The sequence below is a fragment of the Canis lupus genome, chromosome 2 (genome assembly GCF_011100685.1).
Source record: "Canis lupus familiaris isolate Mischka breed German Shepherd chromosome 2, alternate assembly UU_Cfam_GSD_1.0, whole genome shotgun sequence".
Lineage (NCBI taxonomy): Eukaryota > Metazoa > Chordata > Mammalia > Carnivora > Canidae > Canis > Canis lupus.
In genome coordinates this window covers 64,468,941-64,491,017 of record NC_049223.1, presented here as the reverse complement: position 1 = coordinate 64,491,017, position 22,077 = coordinate 64,468,941, and the positions used below count along the sequence as shown (strand labels likewise).

Genomic DNA, 22,077 nt, shown 5'->3' with positions numbered 1-22,077 from the left:
AGGTGTTGGTACTGGCATGAGGTGGGTAGGGGCCAAGGATCCAAGGATGCTGCTATACATCCTACAATGCACATGTCAACCCCCACAACAAAGAATCGTCTAGTCCGAAGTGTCAGCAGTGCTGAGATTGAGAAGCCCTACTTTAGTGGGGACTGTGGCTTATGGTCGAGGGCCAGTACCGCAGTGGTACCAGGCACCAACTTTGGAGCCAGAATCCCTGGATCAGAATCCCAGCTTTGAGTTTGCTAAGCTACTGCTTTAGCAATCTGTCTGTACCTCAGTTTCCTATTTGTAGTGGACGATTGGGAATAATAGTTCATCTGCTTCACAGGTGTGTTGTCAGGATTAAATTACTTAAAGTGCTTAGAGTAGTGTTTTCCGCATAGAAGGCACTGTAGAGACAGTAGTGCATGTCCCCTTTCTGTGTCTGATTTATTATCTTTATTGCATTAGATGAAATACATTATATAAATTTTAAATTTAAAAATGTTAAATGGTTTGTATCCAGTTTGTATAGTGACTTGTGAACTTCAGCTGTATTTCTTGCCAGAAAAGAGCAGGATTGTGGGAAGTGTACTGCTTATGAGAATTTGATGAGCTCGTTAACCACTATAATTGCTGATGTTTAGTTTTTGTGATTCTTCACTATCATTAGCCTTTTTGTTTAATTATTCTTTTGAACTAGGGTGCTAATCATGATATTTGGTTACAGTGTAGTGCTGGCCTGGATTCAAATGAGATGTCTCCACAGGAAAAAAAAGATCAGAACAGAAATTCTATTGAGAACATAGCCAATGAGGCCATGAACGTGCTGTGGAATATATGGTAAGAAATAGCCTCTTGCTACAGCACCACTCAGGTTACTGCTTTTTCTGTTAAACTGCAGCCTCTGTTCTCCTTGGTGGGCCCCCGTACCCTGATGTTAATGCTTGGTAGGAGGTAGTCTCAAGTGACCTAAGATCACCCCTCCCTCCTAAGCGCATCATTACATCTTTCTTTGCTTTAGAACTCTTCTCTCCAATCATTGCTGCTGACAGAAATAAGAGGAATTGTGGTCATTATCACCTGCTGCACCCCGGCTCTTCCCCACTACCTGCATAACCTTAAGCAGTCACTGTCTTAAAGCTGGTCAGGCCTTTGAGTGGTAGCTGCTTTGGCCTATGAGATGAATGAGACGGGGGCCACAGCCCTTGGCTGGTGCTTTACTCCTCTACCCTGGCATTGACTGTTTGACAGGGAAGTAGATGCCTAGGAAGAGCTCCCTTGGCCCCTGTAGGAAGGAGGCCGTGCTCTTGATGATGGTGGCGGTGGTGGGCTGAGTGGGCTTGCTGTTAGGAATGGAAATGCTAGCAACAGTATCTGGATTTACTTGTTTCTACTCAATTTTATGTCCTACTTTTCTAGCAGGATTCTACCAATTTCCTTATTTTCCAGTCAGCAGTGATGATAACTTCTGACCTAAAAACACAGGTATATCTTAGAATGCAGGACTAAGTTGGATCCTGAAAAACTGCCCACATAGCCGTCTGAACTTGGCTGTGGTATCATTTCAAACTAGTGCATGCATTCCATTAGAAGAAGTGGAGAGATCAGATTTGAGAAGGTGACATTTGAGCGAACCGGTGGGCACATTTTTCTGTGCACCAGATGACTTTAACTTATTTAATTGTTGGACTTAGAAATTTAAAAAAGTCAAAAAAATTTTTTTGAAAAGAGCCTGTAAAAGTACTCTCCATACTCACTTTCCTGAATGCCTATGAGCCCTGTCTATATCATTTCCAGTTGTCCTAGCTCTTCACATTTTTGTTTTATACTTCATATTTTAAATTGTATATATCATGCACATGAATATATCTGCAGGTACCTTAACGCATGAATGCCTTATCTTCCTGACTATACCTGAATTTCCTGTGGGCATCTTGAGGGTAGGCTCATAGTGTTGTAGTAATCAAATAGGTAGACAGACTGGCAGAAAATACTTTAGATAAAAGAATTGAATTTTATAATTTAGTCAATTCTGTTTAATAATCTGGTCAGCTCTTTTAGTGTATCATGTAAATGTGATTATGAGAAATACTCTCCTCTGGAAACATGGATCAGATTATTAAAATCAGCTCTTTTTACCCTATATTTGGTATGTATGTTTATTAATAACATTCTTTTTTTATATTAATAACATTCTTAACATTAATTCTAACTTTTTTGTTAAAAGACAGTGTAATTTCAAATGTATTAGAGTAATTTCTCTTTTGCAGACTGCAGGTCATGCTTACTGAAATTATAATAGCAGTCTAGAAGGAATGTATAAAATTAGTTTTATTTTCTTTTAAATTTGTGCCTTTTGTATGATAAGTATAGAGGTCTTTTATCCTCGCTTTAACTTACTGTTACGTGGTAGAAGGAACAGTAGGCTAGACTTTAGGAACCACCACTAACAAAATGTGTGATCTTTGGATAGATCACTTCACCTTTTGGGGCCTGGATGTCCTTATGTATAGGGTGAGGAATAGAAGTAAATGATTTCTAAGATCTCTCCTGGCTCCAGCCTCGTAAAGGAAACTGACATTGCAGGTAAGGGATTGGCTAAAATGTTCTGTGATAGAAATAAAAATACAGAAAGCCAGTTTTGTTTATGTGTATTGAATTTGAGTGGGCATCGGTTTCTTCATCTATAAAAATGGCGGGTGTTTGACTCCAATTCTTGGGTTCTTTTATAAAGCCTAATTTATCTTTTCATGAATTTCTATGGTTGATTTCTTAATGTTCAAATGTGAATAGTAAAACTTTTTTTTCCCCCTTCAATTTAGTGAATGCAGTAGTAGAGCAGTATCTATATTCAACAAAGAAGGGTGTTTGGAGATTGTATTAAAGTATTTAAGTAGGTTTTCCACCAATGTTGACCTGGCTATTTCAGTAGGTAAGTGAAGAAAAAGTGATGATTTATTAAGTATGTGTGGCCTTATTCAAAAATTTTTATTCCAACACAGCATGTTTATTCTACAGAAGTGATTTTTTTCCCCTCATTATATGTAAATGTGTAACTGAGTTCTGTTTGTTCTGAATCTTTTAAAATCTGTGATTAATACTTACATAATTTTCCTGCTCTTCACTCTGAAAGGGAGGAAGGTAATTATGTGAGCAGGTGCGGTTTCTAGTATATTACCATCCTTAGAAGGCTTTATTAATTCTTGAAGCATTCATCTCCCATTTACTGAGAAACAGTAACCCACAACTACCTGGCCTCTGAGCCAAAGTTAATTGGAATCTAGACTTATTTAAATGTCTTGTTTTGTTTTTGTTTTTTTTTTTTTTTTAATTTTTATTTATTTATGATAGTCACACAGAGAGAGAGAGAGAGGCAGAGACACAGGCAGAGGGAGGAGCAGGCTCCATGCACCGGGAGCCCGACGTGGGATTCGATCCCGGGTCTCCAGGATCGCGCCCTGGGCCAAAGGCAGGCGCCAAACCGCTGTGCCACCCAGGGATCCCTATTTAAATGTCTTGTACCACTGTCTCATACTCCCAGCAGAAAACGGATAACCTGTGCTTTTTTTTTTTTTTTTTTTTTTTTTTTTGAGAGGAACATAAGTGATTGAAATTTCACATAGGCCTGCTTCCCTTCTATGGGAGAGGGGAAGTAGAGTCTGGCAGCTTCAGCTGCCTTGACTCCCTCACGTTTTCTCTGTGTGGTATGGAGCATAGGGAGCCATAGTGGGGAACCCTTGTCCATTTGGAGAGACAGACTGGAGGCTGGGTGGCTCAGCAGAACTCTGGGGAGAGTGGAGAAATCATTGATGAAAAACATTTCTTTTCTTCCCATTATAATGGCCAGGCATCCAGCTGTCCTTTTATTTAATTATGCATTTCTCCTGGCATGGACTAAGTGTATTCCCTTTACTGATGCTTCTCTTGACTCTAATATATACTTTTAAGGGAACAGGAGAAAAAAACAGTGGAATGAATACTACTGAGAAAAATTGAAAAATCAGTTTCTCAAAATGAAATCTTTGGCAAAAGGGCGATTTATGAATAAATGTGGATTTTAAAAACAGTTGAACTAGGAAATTGGTAGGTGGCTTTTAATCTCAGAAGACGGTTTTTCTTTACAATTAAGGACATTCACAAAAGTTAGTTAATAGCTTTTATTTTTTATTTAAAGATTTTATTTATTCATTCATGAAAGACAGAGAGAGGCAGAGACATAGGTAGAGGGAGAAGCAGGCTCCATGCAGGAAGCTGGATGTGGCACTCTGATCCCGAGACTCTGGGATCAAGCCCTGAGCCAAAGGCAGATGCTCAACTGCTGAGCCATGCAGGCATCCCAGTTAATAGCTTTTAAAAGAAAAACCTCACTTCTGTTTTTGTATCTTTAGTCTTGTAGATTTATTTAAAATTTATTTTTCTCTAATAAAAAAAAGGATTAAAGTAATTTTGCATTGTATAATGTTTTCTTTCTGCATTTTGCTAGATTCATGAGTTTTTATTTTTTATTTTTTTATTTTTATTTTATTTTTTTTTGATTCATGAGTTTTTAAACAAGTGTCAAATTACTTTGGGTTGAAAATCAAGGTTTACATACAGTAAAGTGAACTTCTGAGATTCTGTTGTATATATTAACATGGCTTTCTTAGGTCTTGTCTTTATGGTAGCAACCATAGTTTCTCTTGGCTTTTTGCTAAAGTGAATTTAATCAGTCTCTTAATGAAAAAAATTACATTTGGATATATGCGTGTATGTGGATTTGTATACAAATGCATTTGGGGAACTAAACTAGATCACAGCAGTAGCATGTATTTTGACTAATTTGGGTGGGCATGGATCAGCTGTGAAATTTTGAGACTGGAAAGAAATGGATTTGTTTGGAATACACTAAGAAAAACACATTTGGGCTTGGTTCCTCTTGTGTTTTAGAGATTTTTCTGTCAAAGTTGTAAGGCAATACCAGTTGTTTTGATACTTTCAGTTAGTTATTTCTGATCTGCAAAGTGTAATCCATGGTCTTGTTTTAATGCAAGGAAGGAGCTAAGCACTGAAGAGATCATAGCCATCTCTTCATTTACTCATAGTTTTATGTAAAATACTTTTTTTTCTTAAAGGAATACTGCTTCACCAGAAATAGCCCTAACTTTTAAGATCATACTGAATTTAAAGGAAGCCAGAATGTACCCAAGCCTGCTAAGTGTTGTCCCTGTGCTGGCCTTTGGCCCCCAGACTCTTTGTTACTAGTCCCTGATACATACAGAAATTGAGGAGAAACCTTTATAAATGTTCATTAGTAATTCCACATTGTCACAACATCTAAGAGCCTTTTAAGTTGTATTTTGTAAAAGAATAATTCTGTAAAGAATTAGAAATTAAAAAGAAAAGAAAAAATCTTTCATTACACTGATAGTCTGAGGAGCCACATTTGCATGTACCGTCCTTTAAGTAAAACATACCTATTTTACAAAAGCCACCTGTGTCTGAAGAAGTTATAAACATACAAATGTTTAGTTGGAACTAGAGGGTATCATGCTAAGTGAAATAAGTCAGTCAGAGAAAGACAGGTACTATATGATCTTATTCATAAGTGGAATTTAAGAAACAAAACAGATGAGCATAGAGGAAGGGAAAGAAAAAATAAGATAAAAACAGAGAGGGAGGCAAACCATTAAAGACTATTTACTGTAGGGAACAAACTGAGAGTTGCTGGAGGGACAGTGGGTGTGGAGGATGAGGTAATTGGGTGATGGGCATTAAGGAGGGTACGTGGTGGAATGAGCCCTGCCTGGGTTGAATACTATATGCAGCTGATGAATCACTAAATTCTACCACTGAAACTAATAATACAGTATATTTTAACTAAATTGAATTTGAATACAAAATTTTTAAAAAGTTGCAAATGTTTTCTGATGAGTTAAATTGTTGTAAATTATCCTAGCAGAATTCATTTGTGTCTTAATTTTTATCTTTATAGCATATTGTTTGCAGACAGTGACTGAAGATAACCCAGAGCTGCTGAAATCTTTCAGTGCCCCAGCATTGCATGTACTGGAATCAGCAATGCTTTCTCCTGTCACTTCCATGGACTACATTCTATTAAAGACATTAGTGGCAGGTAAAATTTAGCTATAGGCCATAGTGTGCTTTTTTAGTAATTTGTAATGGGTAGAGATGGATTCCAAAATTCAATCATTCATTCATTTTCACCACATCAGGACCTTCTGTGCTTATATCTGTACTGAAAGTTGTAATATTTATGTGGAGATCCTTAATTCAAGAGGTTATGCAGGGCAGCCCTGATGGCTCAGCGGTTTAGCACTGCCTTCAGCCCAGGGCCTGATCCTGGAGACCTGGTATCGAATCCTGCATCAGGCTCCCTGCATGGAGCCTGCTTCTCCCTCTGCCTGCGTCTCTGCCTCTTTCTCTCTCTCTCTGTGTGTGTCTCTCATGAATAAATAAATAAAATCTTAAAAAAAAAAAGAGGTTATGCATAGTTGTGGAGCCTTCTAGGTTTCTCTTCAATTTAACAAGTTACTGTCAACAGATAAAGAAGTGCTATTCTCAAGATCCTCTCTTGCTTCTGAACCAGTGAGTTCAGAAATGGACTCTGGGCATCTAAGACATGACCACTCACTTTTTTTTTTTAAGGTTTTATTTATTTATTCATGTGAGACACCCAGAGAGAGAGGCAGAGACATAGAAGGAGAAGCAGGCTCCATGCAGGGAGCCCGATGTGGGACTTGATCCCGGAACTCCAGGATCACACCCTGAACTGAAGGCAGATGCTCAATTGCCGAGCCACCCAGGCATCCCACTCTCCTTGGGATTTATATCTCCTAGATGTAAAGATAAGAAATAACCTGGTGATCTGTTGAGTAGTGGGTAATTTATATTTTTTCTGTATATATCTTCCTCTTGCCCTTGCAGAGGTAAGGTTTTGAGTGCTGTTGATTTTTAAAGTAGTGAAATACATGAAATACATGTACCATAGACTTTACCATCTTGACCATTTTTGAGCATACAGTAATGTTAAGTACATTCATGTTGTTGTGCAACCAATCTCCAGGACTCTTCATCTTGCAGAAGTGGAACTCTGCACACGTTGAATAATTCTCCATTTCCCCTCCTCACACCCCTACTTTCTGTCTCTATGAATTTGACTATTTTAGGTGCTTCATATGAGTAGAATTATATAGTGTTTTTCTTTTTGTAACTGGCTAATTTCAGTTGTTTTATTATTTTTAAACTTTTGTTTTTAAGTAAGCTCTACACCCAACGTGGGACTCAAACTCACAACCTCAAGATCAGGAGTTGTATGCTCTACCAACTCTAATTCATTTAGTATAATGTCCTCAGAGTTGTCCATCCATGTTGTAGGGTGTGTCAGAATTTCCTTCCTTTTTAAGGGCTGAATAATATTCCCCTATATGTATGTGTCACATTTTATTTAACCATTCATTAGCAGATGGGAACTTGGGTCAGTGGCTATTGAGTAATGCTGCTGTGATTATGGGTGTACACATATCTGTTTAAGTCCCTGCTTTCAATTCTTTTGAGTTCATATCCAGGATATATTTTTATTTTACAGTGGCTTTTTTGTTGTTGTTTTCATCTGTCTGTTTACTTAATAGTAGCTTCTATTCTCTTTTGATAAATTAGCAAAAAACCAAGAACCTACTCTTTGGTTTGTCCATGAGACCTTGGAAATTTAGTGCATTTCATTCCTCTCTTGGAATATAAGAAACTGCCTAGAGGGCAGCTCAGGTTAAAATGAAAGAATGAGGCAACTTCATTTGTCATTTCATGTGAAAGTTGATCAGTATTCTCTCTGTCTGTTGCTGTGCGGTGTGTACGAGAGGCATTGTGTGTCAAGGAAGAGAGATGATTATGCAGGACTGTAATAAAGGGAGCTGCCTCTGTGCAAAGCTTGCTTTCTTTCTCTTTTTCTTTATTTCTTCCTTTCTTTCTTTCTTTTTGACATTTAATAAAAACTGAACACAGGCAGAGGGTTTGGGATTTCTTTTTTTGAAATTACACCTGAGCTTAAAAGAACCAATCTTGCAGAAACTGTATTTAATACAAGCTTTCACAGGCAAGTCCTTTGTGCTTATGTGCATTTTCCCCTCAGGCACAATTTGGAACCTAAAGGACATTATTCCATCCAAGAGTCAGGCAGAAATCATAAATGCCATACTGAAGATCTTGTCTGAAGTTCTGGACCTGGATGCTGGTGAGATAGTAATCCGAATGCAGGAGGCCGAAAAGCAGAGGTTAGAAGCCGCTGCAGAGACAGAGGACATACTAGGGAGCGCCAACCATGACGCTTTGATGGAAGATGATGAAATGGAAGAGATTCCGCACAAAAGAAAAGTCAGAAGGAAAACCTTCATTTCAGATTTGCTTCCAGTAAGTCAGATTGATGCTTGCAAGCCTTGATTAATATAGCTATTTTCTTCCAATAAGTATCCTAAGCTTTGTACAACACTGTCACAGTACAGTTAATTATAAAGTGAATTTCAGTAACAATCCATCATGTTTCCCCATTGGCTCTCTTTGCAATGTTAGAAATCTATTCCCAAAGGGGGAGCAAACATCTCTTGTCTAAAATGAGACTTTTCCACGGAAGATTTCCAAGAGGGGAGAGACCACTACTTTTGTGACACTTGAGAACCATTCAGTCATCTTCCTAACTCCTATGTCTCCCCCTCTTCATTTACACACTCTCCACCAGATTGTCTTCATACTGAAGGAGTTTTTATTTTGCATTCTTGTCTCTTTTATGTTAATGTTTATCCTTATCAAAATAGCAAGCTCAGCCCTCATTAGCCCACTGCTGCTGAGCAGAGAAGGTTGGGTGCTTGTGAGAATTGGTGGTTTTAGGGGTCACTGACACACTCGTGTTGGTGTAAAAGAGCAAGCTCAGGTGCAGGGAAGGGAACATTTTAGCAGAGCAGGTCAGCAGAGATGGAGCCATACTTTGGGAAAATGTTCCCCCCAAGGAGGAGCGCAAGCAGTTGGGAAGACAGGAGGACAGCGACTTGGCTCTATTCATTCAGATGCACATTTTCTGTGTTTCTGCTGTGTGCCAGGCACTGTGCTGAATGCTGACACGAGAAGATGATTAAGACATTTTTCTTGTCTTCAGGGACCTTATCTGTCTTAGGAGGACAGACACATAATTAGGACATGTTACAATGCTTTTGCTAAGAGCAGGGTAGGGCTGTGCACAGATTTCTGAGGGAGTGGTTTGCATAGAGAGGCACGCTGGCTGGATAGCCCTGATGGGAGAGGAGAAGGAAAGATTGTCTGAGAAGGCTTTGTGGACAGAACAACTAGCTGCCTTGAAGGATGGTATAGGAACAGTGTGGTGAAAGCAGGTTACTGTCATTAGGTGGTCTAGTGGCAGAGAGATGGGTTAGGTTGTTGACATCTTTTGGAAGAGAGATGACGGAGTCTGACTTGGAGGAGTACTGGTCCTTTCCTCTCAGGCCTTCTGCGGTTCCAGGTTCTCTCCAGACCCACATATGGTGAACTGAACCTGACAGCTGTCTTCGGTCAGAGTTTTGACAAGTTTATGCCCAATATAAGAATTCTTTAAATGGAATATACCTGAAAATAGACATAACGGTGTCCTTCTTTCCTGGATTCACAAAGTCTTGTAAAGCATGAATTGGTGGTATTTTAATGAAATCAAAATGTTGTAGTTAGAAGTGTTTTCCAAGCCTCCGTGGATAGATAGCCCTTAGGTGCATAGCATCATGTTGAGTCTGGCGGGTGCATGTAAAGATGAAGAGGCTGCCTCATCCTTGAGTTGCTTGCAAGTCAAAGTTGCTTCAGAATTGTAGCACCCCTTTTGGTGTGGGCAGGCATGTTTGAACTCCAAATTTAGTCCTTGTTCTGTAGTCTGAGTAGAATTGAAAATCAGTAAGACAAGGTAGGCAAAGGCAGAGCTGTGAGCCTTATCCTCCCAAAGGGGTATTTCTGAAGAACCCTAGCAATATTTTCTCTGCAGTTGTTACGGGAAGGGTAAGTTACAGATCTGGGACAGACGTGGTTTCCCCCCCAGGGAAAGGCAGGATGTGACGGATTAGGGCTTGGAGGCCCTGTGGCGGTGGCATGGCACGGATTGTCCCAATTAATTGATGTGTACAGTGTTTGTGCCGATTTCCCATCGGTGGAACTGGAGAGCGCAGTTGGGCTGTTCGGGAACTCTGAAGTATCTGAAATCCCTTGTGGGGAGGGGGAGAGTGGCACTTTTGATTTCCGCCCCCTCTTCAGCCTTGCTTTCCAGGGAGAAGGTGAGGACTGCAAGATGAGGTGGCATGGGCAAAAAGTACTGATCATTAACCGTTCAAGCATTTACTTTCCTTCATATTATTTAAAAATAGAACATTGGTGCTTATAAAATGCAGCATTTTCTCATAACAAAAGCTTGCTTTTTAAAGTCTGTTAGCATAGCTGAGTAGATCGGATTGATTAACATGCGGGTCAGTCAGCCAATGTTTAAGTGCCAGTAGGGTGCTGGACATCATGCTGGTATGTGCCCAGAATACAAATGTAATGGAAGGCTCTGGTCTTTCCCACTGCCCAAGGGCTGGTGCAGGAGGCCTTTGGAATCAAAACCTTTAATTGCATTACTTAAGAAGGTATAATCACAAATATGTAAAAGAAAGAACCAATCCAGGTTGTTATTTTAACATATGCAGAAGAGGAGTCACTCACCCAGCTTCCACAGTTATCAGTGATCAAATCATAGTCTGTTTTATTTTGTCTCTTTCCCCTCCTCCTCTCCCCTCTCAGTGCTGAATAGTTTGAAGCAAATCTCAGATGTCATAATATTTCATCGAGATTGGTTCTTTATGATTGTTTGATGACAATAAGAAGCAGAACAGTTCTGAGCAGGAGAGTTCTTTAAAGAAGTAGAACTTAATTTCAGGGTTCTTCTGAGCCAGGTTTTCATATATCTCAAGAGGATGAGAACTCCACAAGAGCTTGTCTTTATTTAGCTTTGAGTCAACTCTAGTAAATGTTTTCTTGAATATCATACACAAAGCAGATAGGAATAATTTTTATATATGTTCTTTCCAGCATTAAAAAAAAAATTCAGGGATTCCTAAGCTACATCTTTTTTTTTTTTTTTTTTTTTTTAAGAAAGGGGAGAGCACAGGCAGGTGGAATGGCAGAGGAAGAGGGAGAAGCAGACTCCCAGCTAAGCAGGGAGCCCAATGCAGGCAGGGCTCAATCCCAGGACCCTTAGCAGATGCCTCACCAACTGAGGTACCCAGATGCCCCTCAAGCTACATCTTTTAAATGAACACTTTGCTTTAAAATACATCTTATCAAAAATAATTATCTTTTAGTAATGATTTTATTTTAAATTTATTTTTATTATTTTATCATTGCTATTGATCTTAAGTAATTTCTGCATCCAGCTTGGACCTTGAACTCACAATCTTGAAATCAAGAGTCACATACTCTACCAACTTAGCTAACCAGGTGCCCCTATTTATTATTTTTTAATAATTTTGAACACACAACCGCTGGGTGGCTCAGCGTTTAAGCGTTTGCCTTTTGGCTCAGGGTGTGATCCTGGAGTCCTGGGATCGAGTCCCACATCAGGCTCCCTGCATGAAGCCTGCTTCTCCCTCTGCCTAGGTCTCTGTGTGTGTCTCATGAGTAAATTAAAAAAACCTTTAAAAATAATAATTTGAACATGGTTCAAAATGGGAGTCAGATTGTTGCACAAGAAGTTGCTAGAGGATTATAGATCAGCGTGAACATTCTGGAAAGGAAAATAGGGACACATCCCAGGATCTTCAGACGTTTCTTTGACCCAGTAAATCTGAGGAAATGAGATATCCAAGTAATCTGAAATATTCCAAATTAGTGTATTTAATGGATTAATACACTAATAATAATAATATTAATTAATATTTCACATGCATTAAAAGGACAATTAGAAGCCTGTTGAGACAGAAACATTCAAACAATAAAAGATACTTTTTAAAAAAAAATATTTATTTATTTATTTATGATAGTCACAGAGAGAGAGAGAGAGAGAGGCAGAGACATAGGCAGAGGGAGAAGCAGGCTCCATGCACTGGGAGCCCGACGTGGGATTCGATCCTGGGTCTCCAGGATCGTGCCCTGGGCCAAAGGCAGGCGCCAAACTGCTGCGCCACCCAGGGATCCCTAAAAGATACTTTTTTTAAGCCTATACACTATCTGAATATCAATGTAGCTATTTCACTTTTCATAGGTAATTTAAGAGTTAAGGTCACATAAATTTCTACAACCCTTTTTAAGACTAGTAATTGAGAAGTTCACATTAATTATTCCCATAATTAATATGGAATGTTCCAGAAGAAAGTTCTCCCCTTTCTTCAGTTTATTTTTATTTTATTTTATTTTATTTTTAAGATTTAATATATTTATTTGACAGAGCACAAACAGTTGGAGAGGGAGAAGCAAGCTCCCGCTAAGTAGGGAGCCCGGTGCAGGGCTGGATCCCAGGACCCTGGGATCATGACCTGGGCCCAAGGCAGATGCTTAACTGGCTAGCCACCCAGGTGTTTCCCCCTTTCTTCAGTCTTACATAAATGTTTTTTAATTTTTAATTTTTAAAAAGATTTTACTTATTTACTTATGATAGACACACACATAGAAAGGCAGAGACACAGGCAGAGGGAGAAGCAGGTTTCCCACAGGGATCCTGATGCAGCACTTGATCCCAGGACCCTGGGATCACGACCTGAGCCAGAGGCAGACGCTCAATCACCGAGCCACCCAGGTGCCCAAATAAATGGTTTATTGCTGGCTTCAGAGAAAGCCAGGAAGCAAGCCTGTCTACACCTTAGCCAAGCCTTGTTAGTCATATAAGGGCTTGTTAGTAGTTCTTGTTAATGCAGTCTTTTCCAAGAAGATGTCTAAGCATCTAAAAGTTAGTGTTAGAGCAGCCCCGGTGGCCCAGTGGTTTAGTGCCGTCTTCAGCCCCGGGGTGTGATACTGGAGACCCGGGATCGAGTCCCACATCGGGCTCCCTGCATGGAGCCTGCTTCTCCCTCTGCCTGTGTCTCTGCCTTTCTCTCTCTGTCATGAATAAATAAATAAAATATTAAAAAAAAAAAAGTTAGTGTTGTGTATAAGTGCCTAGTCTCTGAAATGAGCTCTTGTTTTAATCTTAGTGTGCTGAGCTACTTCTTAACAAATTAGATTAAGTTTCAGGGTAATTTCAGTTCACAATTCCTGAGTATTTATCTCTTCTCCCCAGCTAACTATGCAACGCTTAGAGGATAACCGTGTAGATAGATAGAAGCCCAGTTAAGAGTGGCCTGCTGCACAGTGCCAAGAGGAGTCATAATGCTTGTTTGTACTTCAACACATTATGACTTTTCTTCTGGCTACCCCATCCCCCATGCACTCTATTCCAAGGGTAAAAATCATGTAGTAGGCTCTAAGGACATTCATGTGATAATATTTTCCCAAACATTGATAGTTGGTTGTTTGATTTATTGATTTATTTATTTTTTAGCCCACTGACAAGGAACTGAGAGAGAGCATAGCATTATTGACGGCTCAGCAGACTGCTCTGGAAATTATTGTCAACATGTGCTGCAGTGAAGGTTTGTGACCAGTTTACGTTTACGTTTAGACATTCTCCCCCTGGGCTGAAAGGGGAGCTTCCATGAGGATTTTTAAAAATATTCAGTTATATGTGGTTTGCACTCTTCCCAGATCCCTCCGATGATGAGTGGGAAGAGCTTTCTAGCAGTGATGAGAGCGATGCATTTATGGAGAATTCCTTCAGTGAGTGCGGTGGGCAGCTGCTGTCTCCCCTCTGCCTCTCCCATGAGGTTCACACTGCTTTCACCAACTACCTCATCCCAAAGAAGGTAGTCTGTTTCAAGTCTAGCCTCATACTGGAGCATGGGAAGGGCTTAAGAGAACTATTCGCCATGTATGCAAAAGAGATTTACTCTCACTTCCAGACTGTAGGTAATTGGTAAACAACAAGTTAGAACTAACAGTAGTGGGAGTATGCTGAAAAGTAGATCCTTCCCAAGCCTAACCATTTCATTGAGAGGTAATATGTTGGGACTTGATAAAGGGATCATGTAGAAAACGACGCTACTCTTTTAACCTTTGCTTTACTGCCTTTCTTAAATCTAGATTTTTGAGAAAACTGCCTTTCCAAACAGCACTGCAGTTGACTTATGTTCTAGGAGTCCCACTTGGAAATCTTTGGTTAGAAAGTAAGAACTTTTCTGTTTTCAAAACTGTTTGTCATTATGTTATTACATGAAATGATGGACCACTAACTAAAAGATACTGACTCCCCCCAGATCCAAGAGTTCTATTCCTGTGTATATTCCCTAGAAAAATGTGTGCCTATAAGCTCTAAGCCATGAGAATGTGCATAGCAGTGTGTTTCCAGTTGTCCCAACCTGGAAACAACTTCAGTGCCCATCAGTGGCAGAATGGAAAGGTAAATTTTGACGTAATCACACAGTAGAATACCTAAAAGCAGTAAAAACAAACAAAAACAACCTGAACTAGAAGGTTGACAAGAAAAAGAAAGCAAGGTGTACAAAAGAATATATACACTGAGATTCCTTTTTTACAGAGTTCAGTAACTGGCAGCAGTATTTTGTTTCAGGACACATACTAGGTGGTAAACCTATAAAGAACAGGGAAATGTTTACCATAAAAGTCAGGATAGTGGTAGCCTTTAGGGGTCAGAGAGGCAGGACGAGACAGGGAAGGGGTATGTGTACTGCGAGGGTGCTGAGCAGTGTTTATGATTTTTTTTTTTAGCAGTGTTTATTTTCTAGGGGCGCCATGTTTGCTTTATAAACTGTTAAATTCTGTATATGCTTTGAGCACTTTATGTGTGTCCTATTTCACAACTCAAAGTCGTTTTGCCAATGCTGCCATGCGTAAAAATTTTTCTGAAGCAGATTCCTTATGACTCATAAGTGAGTTGTGCCTCAGGCCCTGAGTGCTCAAGCAATTTGATTAGGGAGATAATCAGTTTACCTTAAGATTCTTTGTTATAGCCATACACCTGCGTACAGGTATTTCCAGTCAGAGCCCAAAGCTTAGGTTAAAAACAAATACTGAATTCTGTTGGAATACTGTTAGAGAAACATCGCATTCTTTCCACTTCCTTTCCAGAATGAACACTATTCAGTGCAGAGCCCTCGTGTGTCTCCAGAGTCTTGTCTCCCTCCTGGATGTGGACCATCTTGGGGGCCCTGCAGCCCTTCAGACACTTGCACAACATCTGTCACAGCTGCTTTTTTCTCAGCCAGGTAAATATTTAGGACTCATTGTGAAAGACTATTTGGATCAAGCAGAATTTTGAAGGCCCAGGAACTTGGACTTTGGCATTTTGCCGTGTTTGTCATCCAACCTGCAGAAACCTTTCCCAAGCAGGAAGAGTCATATTTATAGTTGCCAGTGGCATAGAGTCCAAACAATATATGTAAGGTAGTTTATGGGCTATACTTTTATTTTTTATTAAAATTGCATTATGTCAGGCCAATAAGGCTGAATCACAAATATCATAATATCATAAATATTAGATATTTGGTTAATTCTCTAGTCTTTTGCTTCTTAAAATAAAACTATTTGATTTACATTTGGATAATCCATAGATGTATTACAGAATTCACAAGTTATTAGAGGATGTAAAGCAGAAAGCCTCTCTCCTTTTTCTCATACCATCCAGTTCTCTCCCAGAGTCAGTCACTGTTACCAGTTTCTTGCATGTTCTTCCAGAGAGATTCTCTATATAAAAATATGTATCTGAGTTTTGTTTTTTTTTAAGATTTTATTTATTTATCCATGAGAGACACAGAGAGAGAGAGGCAGAGACATAGGCAGAGGGAGAAACAGGCTCCATGCAGGGAGCCGGATGCGGTACTCAATCCTGGGACTCCAGGATCACACCCTGAGCCGAAGGCAGAGGCTCAACGGCTGAGCCACCCAGGCGTCCCTGAGTTTTTTTTTGTTTTTTTTTTTTTAAGATTTTATTTATTTATTCATGTGAGACAAAGGGAGAGGGAGGTGCAGGCAGGTTCCCTGTAGAACAGGGAGGCTGATGCGAGACTTAATCCCAGGACCCTGGGTCATGACCTGAGCTGAAGGCAAGACACTTAGCCGATTGAGCCACCCAGGCATCCCTGTATGTGTGTTCTTAAGTCAAATTGTAGACTACTAGACAGAGTACTGTACTCTGCTTTTTCCTAATATGTTTCTTTCTTTAAACACCTTTGCTTGGTAAAAGGTGTTACCACGATCTCTCTAATATGAATTACTTTCATTTGTACACAGAAACCTAGAGAGATAGCATACATAGGTAACTATTCTTTCTAAATGGCCTGGCTGTACAAGTGTTAATGAGTGCTACTCTAACAGATTCTCATAGTTTGTGGTAATAGAATCTCATTTGACTTGGCCACATCAAACTATAGCAATTCAAACCAAACTAAAGAAGAAAAACTGAGAGGGAGGGGAAAAATAGTATTTTATGTAGTAAAAGAGAATTCTCCACATTACGTCCCAGCATTGCATGTCTGCATCGAGGGTAATTGAGAGATAAGAATTGGTTGCTCTCAGCTCCCCAATTTCAGAGTGTCTAGGGAGTTTTTGAGGGTAAATTTGAAGATATTTAATATTTGCTTTCTGCACTAATTTTAAAATTTAACCACCAAATAGGCTATAACTTAACTGTGTTACATTCAGTGTAGTATTCATATACCTCATTGTAAACTATTTATTAAACTTATCCTCTTCTCAGATACAACATTAAGTCAAGAGTTGAAGCTCTTAAGTTGACACCTGGCTGGCTCAGATGGAGGAGTATGTGACTCTTGATCTCAGGGTCATGAGTTTGAGCCCCACATTGGAAGTAGAGATTACTTACATAAATAAAACTAAAAAAAAAAAGTTGAAACTCTTAAAAGATCAAAATATGGCCATTTTTGACTAAATATAAGCTTTTATATAGATATTCATTTAAGAGTTCCTCCCCAGTTTTTTTTTTTAAGTTTTTTTGTTTTTAAGTAATCTCTACACCCAGTGTGGGGCTCAGACTCAGTGACCCTGAGATTAAGAGTCACATGCTCCTCCATCTGAGCCAGTCAGCCAGCTGCCCCACTCCCTAGTTCTTCTAGAAATCTTTTTTTTTTTTTAAGATTTTATTTATTTGAGAGTGTGAGCTTGAGCAGGGGGGAGGGGCAGAGGGAGAAGGAGATGCAGGCTCACTGCTGAGCAGAGCACCCAGGAGCCCCTACTTTGCACTCTATCAAGTTAATACAAGGTGCTGTGCATTTAATAGTGCATGTTTTAGAAGTTCTAGATCAGGGGTGCCTGGGTGGCTCAGTAGATTAAGCATCTACCTTTGTTCGGGTCCTGATCCCAGTGTCCTGGGATGGAGCCCCCATGTCAGGCTCCCTGCTCAGTGGGGAGCCTGCTTCTCTACCCACTGCTTGTGCTTTCTCTGTCTCTCTTTCTCTCAAATAAATAAGTCAGTCAGAATACTGAGATTCTTTTTTTTTTTTTTTTAATTTTTTTATTTATTTATGATAGTCACACAGAGAGAGAGAGAGAGAGAGGCAGAGACATAGGCAGAGGGAGAAGCAGGCTCCATGCACTGGGAGCCCGACGTGGGATTCGATCCTGGGTCTCCAGGATCGCACCCTGGGCCAAAGGCAGGCGCTAAACCGCTGCGCCACCCAGGGATCCCGAATACTGAGATTCTTAAAAAAAAAAAGTTCTAGGTCAGTTTTTAAAAATTAAGTAAAGATTCAGACGCCCATACATAGTTATTCTGTCTCTACTGACCTTCTAGCATTTGTCAGCAGATGTAGTTTTCCATTGATCTCAGGCTGTGCATTCTTTAGCTGGTGTGATCATGAGAAGACTGTGCCCAGCCACACCTAAGACAGGATACAGGCAAGACTGGGCACGCTTTGGCTACAGAGCTGACTTGGTGTGAGCTGGCCTGATAACTATCTTTTCATTGGTCCCCCAGCCATATAAACCAGGCAGAGATCTGGATGGCATGGGGGGCAGGGGACATGGGAAAGAAGATGTTCTATCTGACTTTTGCTGACATTCTGGCTCCCACCAGCACAGCCCAATATCCCATGGTAGAGGACGAGGAGGGCTACTCTTGCTCAGGGCCACTCCCATTCACCCCTTCACATGGGCTCTCCCTGCTGGGAACTGGGCCAAATGGGGTTGTACATAGCCAGGCCCCCAGGGGAGCAAGCCTAGCCTATCATTACTTCCAAGACCTGCCTACCCTGAGGGAATTCTGTCTGCCCTACTGGCAGAACAAACTGCCATTTTCCTGCTCAGTGGGGAGCTCCAGTCAAGATACCAGAAGCTCCATCTCCACCCCAACAATTAGAGTTCATTTCACTTGAAGTAAAGCTCACATATTTTGTCCCACTGCTGTACAGAAAACACTTGGGTATGTTTCTCCCCTTTCAGCTAGCTATTTGTGGTTACTGATGCTTGCACATTTATTACCTGGAAGATCACAGGAAAACGATACCCAGCTTAGCCTTGGAGAAATAATGGAAAGTCTCTGAATTGTGGGAAAATATAATTAAACACTTTAAGTAAATTCCAAGTTCATAGGTATTGTTGACATAACCTTTTCTTATCAGATTGAAATTTTTGATAAAGGATAATTGCTTATATTGAGAGATGGTATGCTAAAGTTCCTTTGAAACATTGAGATTTATTAAATAACGTAATCTTGTGGGTTTTGTGTGGATGGTGTGAACTGTTACTGGAGAATTTTCTGGGGAAGATGGGGTCAAATTTCTCTAACTTTTTGTTACCATGTTTGAACATTAAGTGTATGAGGATCATACAACTCTGCCTAACTTGCTTTATTTTTAATGCTAAAGTACAGTTGTGAAAAGTTACAAAATTTGTGATACTTACACCCTGTGGCTGACATCAGAGATAAAAGGAGAGAACATTGTCAGTGAATCAGATTCTGGTCCTTGCATTCAGTATGTTAATACCTTTGTCTCCTTTGTTAAAGACCATTAATCTTCAGAACATCAAGAAAATTTTAGGGATGCCTGGGTGGCTCAGTGGTTGAGCATCTGCCTTCAGCTCAGGGCATGATCCTGGAGTCCCAGGATCGAGTCCCACATAGGGCTCCCTGCAGGAAGCCTACTTCTCCCTCTGCCTATGTCTCTGCCTCTCTCTGTGTCTCTCGTGAATAAATAAATAAAATCTTTAAAAAAAATTATAGCAGTGTTTTGTTTTCAGATTGGGTCAGTCTATCATTTGTTCCATTACTTGGGTTCCATAATCATTTAGGGTTCCCTGTTTTCCCACATTTGGGGAAGTAGAAAGCTCTTTTCATTACAATTAGAATGATAGTAGCACCCATTCTGGGATGTTTCCTGTTCTCTTCTAGGATATGGAAAATCAACCCGAGAAAGTCACTTAAATAAAAATTTGCTGTTTGATTACCTGTGAGTTGGCTACCTACCTGCTTTTACATGTGCAGCAATTCTTAAATGCTGTACAAAGTTGTTGAGGGGAAAGATATTTTCGCCCACCTTCTTTTGCTTAACTTCTGTTGATATTAATTTCTTCAACAATACCACATGGGTTGACCTTCTGAGAATTTGTCAGAAAGGTAGCATAATTTGAAGTTTCTTTCCCAGATTTGGATACATGACTAGAAATGTGAATTCGATAAAAATTACCCGCATATTTTCCTTAATTTAGGTAGAGTATGAATTACACATAATATAAAACAGTAACGTGGTTTAGATTAGGGTTTTGAATCTAAGGTAATGGTTACTTTTCTAAGAATGCAAGACAGAAAAAAATTGTTTCTGAATGTGTTCTAGTTCATATTGAGTTATTTCTTCATGATATAGTTTTGTTGGTTTATGTGCAGTTGGTGAATTTCTAGGGCTATGCTTAATAGTTCTCATCAAATTCAAATATAACCTACTTGCTAGAGCGATGGTGACTTTTTGAATTTTAGTAGCAACAACTTCACACCAATTTTTGAGTGGCTTTTGGGTACTAGGCTTTATGAGCAAGATATTATTACCCCACCTTTCTGATAAGGAAGCTGATTTGAGGAACTCCTTTGGGGCACTTATTGCTTTAACACATACTTCTTGAACACTCTACGCCGTGTACCATTCTAGGTCCAAGGGATATGGGGGTAAATGAGCTAGGCAAGATCATGATGCTCATGGAGCTTACAATCTCAGACAAAGATACAATGTAATTTCATCTAGGAAGAAAATAAAAGGAGATGGGTTCGGTGGAAAGGGCTCTCTGAGAAGGTGACGTTTGAGCCGAGGCCAGAAGGAGAGGTCATACAACGTCAGAGGCAGGATTCCATCCCAGGTCTGTCTGATCCTAAGGCTATGCTAGTATCTGTTCTGTAAGATTTACGGGCATTCCCTACTTCAGTACATAATGTATATATGATCATGAGAGGCAAAAAAATATAATAAGCTTTGATTCAGGTGTGTGCAGAAGCTACATCATGCTCAGGTAGGCAGCCCCAAAAGGGGTATTGGAATAATTATAGGGCCCCAGGCACTAGAGGGCAGAAAGCCAAGGTATCTATCCCATCCCTAAACTTTGTGGCTTAAAACAACAATAATGGTTTTTCTCATGGTTTCTATAGGTCAGGAATTTAGACGGTGCACAGTGGAGATGGTTTGTCTCTACTCCACAATGTTTAGGCTAGGGGTTCTCAACTAGGAGCAGCCCCCTACACACACACACACACACACACACACACACACACACCCCCGTATCCTCCTCCCCCACAGCATATTTGGCCATGTCTGGAGGCATTTTTTCTTGTTACAACTTGGGGGTTGTTACTGTTACCTAGGGGGTAGAAGCCAGGAATGCTGCTAAATATCCTACAGTGTACAGGGGATCCCAAAGAATTGTCTGGTCCAAAATGTCCATAGTGGCAGGGTTGAGAAACCTCTAGCCTAGGGCTTCTGCTGGAAAACAAGAAGCCAGAACTGTCTGAAGTCTTCTTCAGTCCCATGTTGATGGGTGGTTCACAGGCGCTGTCAACCAGATCAAGTGACCTCGCCATGTGACCTAGGCTTCCTTATAACATGGTGGCTGAGTTCCAAAGGCAAGAGTTGAGAAAGAGAAGAGAGCAAATATATGTGAGTCAGGTGCAAGTCATGTTGTCTTTCCATGACCTAGCCTGTCATGTTCATGTGTCCTGTTGGTTGATGTCACAAAGTCCCCCCAAATTCAAGGGGTGAGGGAAGTAGACTGTTGTGGTTATTTTTGGACAGTATAATCTACCACAGCAAGTTCATCGCTTTCCCTTCCCACCTCAGGGGTAAGAAAGAAAACACTAAAAATGAGCAGGAATGGGAAGGGGAAGTTGGGTCAGTAAAAACTATAGAAGACTGAAACCATGGAGGTATAGTGGTCCAGCCCTATGCAAGCAACAGCTCTTGCCTAGGCAGTGGGTTTGGGTTGTTGAGGAAGCAGTCTGATTTGGGAGACATCTCCATGGGAGGTGTGCCCAGTACCATGATGGCAATCTGTGAAAAGCTGAATTCTGTCTATGAAGCTACCTCAGGTGTATCCCATGCTAAAAAGCCAGTTAAATGAAAATCCAGCATCGGAAAGGCGAGGACTGTCTGTAGAATGTGCCCTTGTTAGGGTTATTTCAATTGTGGATGTCTTTTCAAACTTACATATACAGTCCACAGGGGGCTGTTGACTAGAAGTTTGGGCTTAATGTCAAAAATGTTTTAATTAGGGGATCCCTGGGTGGTTCAGCAGTTTAGCACCTGCCTTCAGCCCAGGGCGTGATCCTGGAGTCCCGGGATCGAGTCCCATGTCGGCCTCCCCGCAGGGAACCTGCTTCTCTCTCTGCCTGTGTCTCTGCCTCTCTCTTTCTCTCTCTCTGTGTCTCTCATAAATAAATAAATGATAATATCTTTTAAAAAATGTTTTAATTAGAATAGCATGTATTAATATTTAACAGGCTGTGTTTTGATTCCGTATCTTTTTCTACAAAATAACTTAGCATAGAGGAAGACAAAT

The 22,077-nt window shown here is 40.2% G+C and overlaps 1 protein-coding gene and 1 long non-coding RNA gene across 2 annotated transcripts in view; one reads left to right on the top strand and one right to left on the bottom strand.

Annotated features, from left to right (window-relative positions):
* Nucleotides 1-22,077, top strand: part of HEATR3 (HEAT repeat containing 3) — a 39,828-nt gene that overhangs the window by 4,100 nt on the left and 13,651 nt on the right. The window contains exons 4-11 of the mRNA XM_038531086.1: nucleotides 713-825; nucleotides 2,808-2,917; nucleotides 5,957-6,097; nucleotides 8,111-8,388; nucleotides 13,514-13,604; nucleotides 13,717-13,874; nucleotides 14,152-14,234; nucleotides 15,157-15,293. Coding sequence (XP_038387014.1) covers nucleotides 713-825; nucleotides 2,808-2,917; nucleotides 5,957-6,097; nucleotides 8,111-8,388; nucleotides 13,514-13,604; nucleotides 13,717-13,874; nucleotides 14,152-14,234; nucleotides 15,157-15,293 — 1,111 coding nt within the window. The remainder of the gene's footprint in view (nucleotides 1-712; nucleotides 826-2,807; nucleotides 2,918-5,956; nucleotides 6,098-8,110; nucleotides 8,389-13,513; nucleotides 13,605-13,716; nucleotides 13,875-14,151; nucleotides 14,235-15,156; nucleotides 15,294-22,077) is intronic.
* On the bottom strand, nucleotides 7,411-10,843 carry LOC111092911. The gene is made up of 2 exons (XR_005355817.1): nucleotides 10,705-10,843; nucleotides 7,411-9,886 (listed from the first exon to the last, which is right to left on the bottom strand). It is a non-coding gene; the product is annotated as an uncharacterized LOC111092911 (long non-coding RNA).